The 10,038-nt window shown below is 32.9% G+C and overlaps 2 protein-coding genes and 1 pseudogene across 2 annotated transcripts in view; all 3 read left to right on the top strand.

Moving 5' to 3' along the window:
* The window catches only part of LOC108757722 (serine protease easter), a 7,954-nt gene extending 5,873 nt beyond the window's left edge, over window positions 1-2,081 (top strand). Inside the window, exons 7-8 of the mRNA XM_018502237.1 lie at window positions 715-1,109; window positions 1,289-2,081. Of these exons, the coding sequence (XP_018357739.1) occupies window positions 715-1,109; window positions 1,289-2,001 (1,108 nt within the window). The 3' untranslated portion in view covers window positions 2,002-2,081. The remainder of the gene's footprint in view (window positions 1-714; window positions 1,110-1,288) is intronic.
* Window positions 2,082-4,298: 2,217 nt separating this feature from the next.
* Window positions 4,299-8,084, top strand: LOC108757719 (serine protease easter). The gene is made up of 5 exons (XM_018502234.1): window positions 4,299-4,536; window positions 5,090-5,256; window positions 6,310-6,595; window positions 6,780-7,051; window positions 7,415-8,084. Exons 1-5 carry the CDS (start codon window positions 4,461-4,463, stop codon window positions 7,763-7,765), a joined length of 1,152 nt encoding a protein of 383 aa, XP_018357736.1. The 5' UTR covers window positions 4,299-4,460; the 3' UTR covers window positions 7,766-8,084.
* Window positions 8,085-8,296: 212 nt separating this feature from the next.
* On the top strand, window positions 8,297-9,202 carry LOC108757597 (serine protease easter-like; annotated as a pseudogene).
* The last annotated feature ends 836 nt before the right edge of the window (window positions 9,203-10,038 follow it).

The raw sequence follows: 10,038 nt of genomic DNA, 5'->3' as shown, positions 1-10,038 counted from the left end.
ATATATATATATATATCAATATATGACACGCTTCCGTAAAAACAAAATTAGGTGTCGGTTTTCTCGAATTGTATGTATACGCGGCATTACGTCACCGAATTAATGGTTAACGTCGAGGATCAGGAAATAGGCATAGTCAAGGCGATTGAATCAGCTTTGTTCGATTTCGCGCGTTGTAATACTTGGATGGATCTTTGAATTATAGACATTTCTCATTATCTAATACAATAATTTATATTATATATTAATGTAATTGTGTATCATTAATAATCCATTATAATATATTTATTTTTGTGTAAATAATACTGATATCATCTGTAGTATTGAATTCTGAAAGAAAATTCTACAAAGGGATCCTTATATAATCTAGAAAAAAAATGATTGATCAGTTTCCTGTTCAGAAAACTAGAAATTCTTGACATTCTGAATTCTAGACAAATAGCGAGAATAAAAAACATTGTATGTATTATTAAAACGGTGCGATTACGCAAAGTTATTATCTTTCATCTCAAAAAAGCTTTTCGACATAAATCACTAAATAAAAGATCACGATATTTTTTATAAAAGAAAATTAACTTTAAATTAATTTATTGGATATAAAATAAACATATCTCATTGTCAGTAGTTCTAATAAAGATAATATTATGTTTTCTTATTCTTATTAATATTCTTTTATCCTGACGTCTCATTCCTATTTTTCTCAGAATACCGAAGCCCGGGAGATCAATGTACGGTCGACAGCCAGGTGGGAACATGCATAAAAGCACGAGACTGTACATTAGTGTCCAACATTCTGCAGCAATCGCGGGAGCAGGCCATCAACTACCTGAGACGCAATCATTGCGGTTTCGAAGGCTCAAATCCTTTGGTGTGCTGTGTCAACAGCGAGAGTATCAGCACCCCTCCAAGCGTCGTGACGAACCCTACATTGAATCCAAACAGGAACTCGGAATCATCCTCTTCGCCTATCGAAAATTTCCAGGTAGACCTGACAAATAATCCATTGCTGTCGAACGATTGTGGTCGCGATCTGTCGCAGAGGATTATCGGTGGCGAAATTGCTGAGCTGGACGAATTTCCTTGGATGGCGCTGGTGGAATATCAAAAACGTGAGTAGAAATAAATAAATTATTAATTAATTATAGATATATAAAGTCTTAAATGAGTTATCATTTTATCATATGTGTGTGTGTGAACAGTTAATCTTATAATATAATTCAATGTAAATTATATTGTTAAAAGTACATATTTTATTTTTATACGATATCTTTTCAATTTGATATTATAGCAAATGGTAGAACGACAGCATGCGGCGGTGTTTTAATAAGTAAACGCTATGTCCTTACTGCCGCTCATTGCGTCAAGGGCAAGGACTTACCAACCACCTGGCGCCTGTCCAGCGTCCGCCTGGGCGAATACAACACCGACACCGAGAGGGATTGCGTGGCGGATAGTGAGACTACTGAGATATGTGCCGATGATCCAATAACCGTAGGTGTGGAAGAACAAATCGCTCATGAAAATTACCGGCCCACTTCGCGGGATCAACGTTATGATATTGCATTACTACGTCTCAGCCGTGACGTGCAATTTACAAGTTACGTTCAGCCCATCTGCCTGCCGTCCAGTTCGTCGCTCGGTGGCAGGCTCATCGTGGCCGGTTGGGGCAAGACGGAAACCAGCTCGGCTTCGAATATTAAATTGAAGTTGGCCTTGCCTTTGGCGGAGAAGAGCCAGTGCGATCAAACCTACTCCAGCGCTGGAGTTCGGCTGGGACTAGGACAGATCTGTGCAGGTGGTCAGAAAGGCAAAGACTCATGCCGAGGTGATTCGGGTGGTCCCCTGATGTCTCTCGAAAGGATCCCCAATGGTACCGGCAAATGGACTGCTGTAGGCGTTGTATCCTTTGGACCATCGCCCTGCGGCATGCAGGGATGGCCTGGCGTATATACGAAAGTGTCAGACTTCGTTCCTTGGATTCTTAACAATATGAGGCGATAAATGAGACACTACATTATTTTGTGAAATATCGTTTGACTATTGCTTGGAAATGATTTTATAAAAAAGAAGTTGATGAACAAAATGCGAAAAAAAAATTAAATTGTGATAAATAAATTATATATATTAATAAGATAAAAGATGAGATTATCATTATAAAATAATAATTTTTTTTGCTTTCTCTCCTTTTGTTTTCCACACATATATATATATATATATATATATATATATATATATATATATATATATATATATATATATATATATATATATATATATATATATATATATATATATATATATATATATATATATATATATATATATATATATATATATATATATATATATATATATATATATATATATATATATATATATATATATATATATATATATATATATATATATATATATATATATATAAGGCCCATAAATATACTCAATAATATGAACATGTGAAGTGACGTAGTTAAGTGACATTAATTGCTCATTCGTTTTATCTGTATTTATATTGACATGTTTAATAGCAATAATACTTACAAATGTTCTTAGCGAGTTTTATTCAAACACAAAGTGCAATAAATCTAGAATAAAATTCACGACATTGATAAAAAATAATAAGGAAATCAATATCCATAAAGCAGTTATATAGCTTGTAAGAACGATAATGTGTAAAAAAGTATTTTTTACGTTTGTAATAACACTTATAATAAAGACCAATTAAAATTCTTCTTTAACTATATTGAATTAATAATCACATTTTTCTTTTTTTTTCGGCGCATTATTCTCCTTTTTCTCTTTTATTGTCCTAATATCGTTGAATAATTCATTTGCATTCGAATTATAATGGTTTTCACAACGGTGTTACTTTTTTTTAAATTACGTTATTTTCTTTAGTATTATTCTCGTATATTTATAGAGATCACTGTTATCATCATAATGTGAATCCTTGATGCGTATTTTATTAAATTTATATTTCTAGGAAACGCCAATTAACCCATCAATAAACTGCAACATTATTTGCAATATTTATCGCAATACTACGCATTTTTCTAATATATAAAAAACTAAACCGATTTCCTGATAATTTCATCTTCTTCTGAAGAAAACGTAGTGTAAAATCACGAATTGTCGAATTGTAAAACTATGTGATCAATGATTACGTCATTCAATATTTATATCTTTATTTTCTGGAGTTATCAAAACGAGCTGGGTCACTATGGAATATGACCTATGACTGACTTATGACATTGTAACAGTTTATCCTAACTTCGAAAAGCACAACCAAGGAGTGTACTAAAAAACAAAATTCATTAATTAAAATACTTTATTAATTAATTGAGATACCGTTAATAAATCATAAATATTAAAAATTTCCATATTATTTTGAGGAAAAATGACAAACAGAAAATGTTCTCCTTGAGCTATGAGAGATTAATACTTGAATTACAGTGGAGAATTACAGAAGTTGGTTAATTGCCGCTAATCATGTGCCATTAATTCGTTGACATATTAATCTTCCAAAAAGAAATGCTTTTTCAATATCACTGGCGAAGGAATATTCGCATTTTGTTGCGATCATAGATTACGACAATATGTTTAAAAGTTTTGTTAAATTAAATAACAAATAAGAAACAAAATTTAATACGTAGCGAGCAACATCTGTGGTAGTCAGTTTGGAGAAAGGTACTGATATTTCGTCGTAATCTGTCGTAAACTGATGATTAATAGTTGCATATTTTAACAAAACAACATACATCCCCGCAAGAGTTCGATCACGCAGCAATATTAAGAAAATAATATAATGTAAAAAATAAAATTTTATGATAACTCTATTAATATAAATCGTAAAAATCCTATCAGTATTATTTCTATGAATGTACATTCACATTAACATCTCCAAAACTGTTAATTCGTATAAGTAAGGACTTCATAACAGAACAGTGAAATTTTTTAAAGCAAACTCCGGATTTTCCCAGCTTTTTACGGATCCCGCGTTAAGTTAAAATCGGAAAAGAATAATGATGACAAATCATTATTAACGAACATCCCCACCGAATCAGCAGATAGCTTAGTAAAGGTATATCCACACAAACTTACATAGCCGCATAAACGTATGCATAAAGAAAATTATCCAATCACATTTTATGTACGACTTTAAAAGAGAACTGCAATTGGATAATTTTCTTTATGTATATGTTTATGCGGCTATGTAAGTTTGTGTGGATATACCCTTAGGCTTAGCAATATATATAATAGGCTCAGCAAGTAGTTTAGTTGATTGACGATCAGCCGATCAGTACTGGTTTTGATCTGACTTGTGGTACATTGGTACATTTCGACCTGAATCATCGGAACGAAACAGGAAACAAATCCCTGCTCGATCTGATCTGTAAGAGAAACAAAAAGAGAGAAAGAAGAGAATTCCTATTAAACGAGATTGATTGGCAGAGAGTTACATGCTGATACCACAAATAAACATGACGTCCATCGGCTTATTCGTCTTTTTCCTCGCTTTAACAGCAATCGATGCACGTAAGTACTTCATTAGACGTCAATTCGTTGCATTTGAGCATTTTCACTTGAAAAGGAATATCTAGTTTTTTCTTTAAGGTAGTTTTAACAGTAAATCTTTTCTTGATATTTTTTTGAAGTCATGCACTTATTTTAAATCGTAGGAACACATTTGGAACAATTAATTAACATATATCATTAAAATATATTAACAATTAAATGCATCTATCTGATTCTAATCGTACATTCATCAAGGCGATTTTTCAGGTAAATATTATTTAAGATATTTCAAATTATTTACAATATGTAATTTAAAAGTGCAGGATTTATTCTAAAAACTTCGATAAGACCTGAATTGTATGTATAAAAGGTTATTGCTTAAGAAACGTTAATTGATTAAATTGAGCAATAATTTACCGTTAAATAGAGAATAAGTGTTACAATTTCAATAAGTGATGCTAATTGCATCAACATTCACAAGTGTCTGAAAATCATATCTATCTTGAGTTCAACACAGCTTTTGGAAAAAACTTATTATTATTATTCTATAAGCTTTTTTAATTTACTGTTACAGAGAATGAATGTTCAAATGGTGGTGCTAATTGCGTCAATATTCGCAAATGTCCGGAGGTCATGTCTATCTTGACAAATTCAAAACCGTTTTCAGCAGAGACATTGCAGACTCTTAGAAATTTGCAATGTGGCTTCGAAGGCAGCGACCCGAAAGTTTGTTGCAGCCAGGTAATTGAATATAACGCATTAGTTTATCTACAATAATGTTAAGTTAGAATTAATTTACGAAAATCTAAATTAATAAATCTAAATTAAAGTTACCTAACACATAATACATATAATCGATGATCTCTTATTTAAGAAATGTAATTAAATTTAATATAATTTAAAGATAATTTCAAAAGTAAACGAATAAGTAAAAAATTATGAATTATGTTTTATAAATTATGATTATAAATAAATATATATCTTTGGCGAATATGTTGTAGCAATTTTGAATTAATAATTTTGTTTCTCTATTTGGTTTCTATTTTTTGTTAATTACTTAAATACATATACAAAAAGTTAAAAGATTATTGGCAGATTGATTATTGGTTTTCGTCGAGGACATCAGATTAATGCGTTTCGAAGAATTGTTCATCATTTTCCATGAAATATATCAAATTGTACGTTGCAAAATGCACCGTTGTTGCGAACCGTCTAATAATCTTTTCAAATAATTCTGAAACAAATTTCTGTAAACTCGACTTTCTGCTTTATTTTGATCTTGTTGTACTATTGGGATACTGACTCAAGCTTTACTCGTAAAATCTGAAATTTATAAAATATTTTATTATATCCCCCCAGTAACAATAAAATTAGTATTTTATTGTTATCCGAGATTTTATTGCAATCAAAGTTCCTTTATGATTGTCTGACTTTTTTATTTTAGGTGTATATTAGAAATATACTTTTCCAAACGAAGCAATGAAAACGTTTTTACGGTCAATTTTAAAATATTTTAAATATCCATTCAAAAATGCGGATTTCATGTGTATGTATATATATATTTGCAGAACATAATAAAGTTCTAAACAATATATTTATATTTTTTATTTTTATTTTTTGACCGTATATTTGAGAAAATAATAAAGTTCTCTTTAACTAGATATTGTTCGTCATTATAACATTGTTAAATTTCCGATTACATACAAAAATACATTAAATTTAAGTGTTTTTCAGTTTTTCCAATTTTTCTCATGTTAAATATTAATCTTTTTAATTATACATCTTTGGTGATAGGCACCGACAACAATAATGACAGAGGCTTCAGATCTAGAAAATCCACCAAATCCACCAAATGTGACGAACCATCCGAATCTACGTCTGTTGAATCATACATTGTGTGGGCCCATCACTGTTTCGAAGTTTATCGGCAGTAACAACACTGAAATTTTTGAACACCCGTGGATGGCATTAATCTCATACGATACTGGAAAGCCCGATCCGGAGTTCCGTTGTGGTGGTACAGTCATCAACTCTCGCTACGTCCTCACCGCCGCTCATTGTGTCACTTTCCTTCCAACGGGTACGAAGAAAGCCATAAAGTTATGTTGACATAAGTATGACAAAAATTAAACTTAAGTTGTAAACTTGAAAAGAAATTTAAAATTTAATTTAAAAATAAAATTTGAAAGATTCTGAAGAACGTCCGTTGTTCTCAATGGCTTTTCTTATGACTGGCATAAATTTATGTAATCGTTATTCTCCAGGTATACGACTGATAGGTGTCAGGGTAGGGGATCACGATATAAGCAAGAAACGTGACTGTTATACGGACCGCACAGGACTCGAGATCATGTGTGCCGAGAGGTATCAGGATTTCGGTGTGGAAAGCGTCCAGTTCCATCCGGAATACACGAGAACAAAGCTGCAAAATGACATCGCGCTCATCAGATTGAATAGTACAGCGGATTTCAGACCTCATAACGTCAAACCCATTTGTCTGCCTTTTGGCACTGCGACGACACTACGTCACAAAAAAGTGAGAATGATCAATATACTTCCATTCATAATTAGGAATTAATAATAAAGGAAGCAGCCAAAAAGATTTACGAGTTACTTATATTTTACTTCAAATTATTTGAATCTGCTATACTGATTTAATATTATAATTAAGAAAAGGTATTTCTAAATAATGTTTATCACATTCTCTCTCTCTCTCTCTCTCCCTCTTTCACAAATTGAAATATTTCATAATTGTATATTTTCGAATTAATGCTATAGTCCATCAAATTTTTTCGAAAAATATTTTCTACCCCTTAAAAAAATTTTGACTCAAACATATCTCTTGATTTTCGTAAAAACTACTTCGTTTGTATTTTGAAATTTTGCTTTTGATTCGCAGGTTTTAGTGATCGGTTGGGGCACGACGGAGTTGGGTCCGCGCAATCAAGAACCTCTGAAAATGAAGCTGACACTAGTGAACAACGAACAGTGTAACGAAATGCACAGGCCGACCATGCAGATCTGGTACAAGCAGCTATGTGCTAGCGGCCGAAAGGACGTGAACTTCTGTTTGGCCGATAGCGGCGGACTTCTGCAGGCAATTGGTATATACAATGGTAGAAGTGTACGCATGATCCAGTACGGTGTGGTCAGCTACGGACTGAATCAGTGCGACACTGAGGGATTTCCTGGAGTCTATACCAATGTCGCCTACTACATGGACTGGATTCTCAACACACTGACAGATTAAAACGAAACTAAGACATTGCGAAACGAAGTCTTTTATATCGAATACTTTTAATTTCCGTGCTTAGAATATGGTGACGCAAACGCGGTAATCTTAATTGTGATGAGAATGAAAAAATAAATTTGGCGAGGTGTTCGATAAATAGTACGTAGATAAATAAAATTGATTTCAAAAGGTTCCCAAAACGAGTAATAAGTATATCGACAAATTTCTTATTCAGAAAACTGGACAAATAAAAAATCGCGACATTGTTATTAAGGGGAAATTAACTATTAAATTAATTTATTGGATGTAAAATAAAAATATCTCAGTGATTCTATTAAAGATAATGTAATTATGTTTTCTTATTATTAATATTCTTTTATCCTGACATCTCATTCTTATTTTTTGCTAAATACCGAAGTCTTAGAGATCAGTGTACGGTCGACAAGGAGGAAATATGCATAAACGCACATGACTATACATTGGTGTCAAACATTCTGCAGCAATCGCGGGAGCAGACCATCATTTAGCTGACACGCAATCATTGCGATTTCAAAGGCGCAAATCCTTTGGAGTGCTGTGTCAAAAGCGCGAGCATCGGCAACCGTCCAAGCGGTGTCGTGGGCAAACCGTGGGACTACATCAGGCTGGAATTTGGAATTCCCGCATTTGGAAAATTTCCAGATAGACCTGGCAAATAATCTATCGCTGCCGAACGACTGCCCGACTCGTCGCAGAAGATTATCGATGCTGAACGTACCAAGCTCGACGAGTTTCCTTGGATGGTGCTACTGGAATATCAACATCGTGTGTAGAAATAAATTAATTATTAATTAATTATACATAAAGTCTTAAATATGTTTTCATTTTATCATGTAAACATTTCATTTTATAATTAAATGTAAATTATATTATTAAGAGTTCACTTCTTTATATAGTTCCTTTTCAATAATATTGCAGCCAATGGTAGAGTGATAGCATGCGGCGGTTTCTTAATAAGTAAACGCTACGTCCTTACTGCCGCTCACTGCATCAAGGGCAAGGATTTATCAATCAACTGATACTTATTCAACGTCCGCTTGGGCGAATACGACACCGACACCGATCAAATTGCGTGCCGGACTGACGGTGAGAATAGTGTGCCGGTGTGTACCGATGATCCAATAATCGTAGGTGTGGAAGAACAAATCGTTCATAAATATTACCTGCCCCTTTCGCGGCATCAATGTTCTGATATTGCGTTACTACATCTCAGCCGTGACGTGCCATTCACGAGGTACATCAAGCCTGCCGTCCAATTCATCGCTCGACGGCAAGTTCTTTGTGAACGGTTGGGGTAATACGGAAACCCGCTCGACTTCGAATATTAAATTGAAGCTGGCCTTGCCCTTGACGGATAAGAGTTTGTGTGATCAAACCTACATCTGCGCTGAAGTCTGGCTGGGCTATCGACTGTAGTCAGAAAGACCAAGACTGGTGTCAGGGTGATTCGGGTGGTTCCTGATACCCGTCGAAGGGATCACCGATGGTACCGGGAAGTGGACTACTGTAAGCGTTGAATATTTTGGACCATCGCCCTGCAACATATAGGGATGACCTGGCGTGTATACGCAAGTGTCAACTTTGTTCCATGAATTCCTAACAATATGAGGTCGCAAACAGAGATACATGTTCTTCGCGTTTACGAAGAAATTAAGTTATTTATCTCTTGACTATGTCTTAGTAATGATTTTTTGAAAAATTTGTGAAGTTAAAATATATTATATGAAACAATATATTTCTATAGTCCGAGTTGCATCTTGTAGAATTAGTTAATTTTGTAAAGATTCATTTACATGTTGTTAAAATAGGATGTTATATATTAATAATTTTGTCAAAGTTTCTTTGAAGAAATTGATGAATAAAATGCGGCAAAAAATTTTTTACTTATGATAAATAAGTTTTATTTGTATATATTAATAAGGTAAAAGATAAAATTATAATTGTCATTATAAAAATGATAATTACGTTTCCTTTCTGTTTGCTATATATAAAAGGCCCATGAACATACTTAATAATATTAAGATATTAAGTGACGTATGTTAAGTGACACTAATTGCTCATTTATTTTACCTGTATTTATATTGACACGTTTTATAGCAATAAAATGTTCTTAGTGAGCTTTATTAAAATACGAAGTGACATAAATCGAGAATAAAATCCACGATATTGACAATAAATGATAGAGAAATAAATATTCATAAAGAAATTAAATTTTCTCATAAGAACGACAATGTGTAAAAAATGTATTGTTT

Source organism: Trachymyrmex cornetzi, unplaced genomic scaffold (assembly GCF_001594075.2).
Source record: "Trachymyrmex cornetzi isolate Tcor2-1 unplaced genomic scaffold, Tcor1.1 scaffold147, whole genome shotgun sequence".
Classification (NCBI taxonomy): Eukaryota; Metazoa; Arthropoda; class Insecta; order Hymenoptera; family Formicidae; genus Trachymyrmex; species Trachymyrmex cornetzi.
This window is presented reverse-complemented; position numbering and strand designations above follow the sequence as displayed.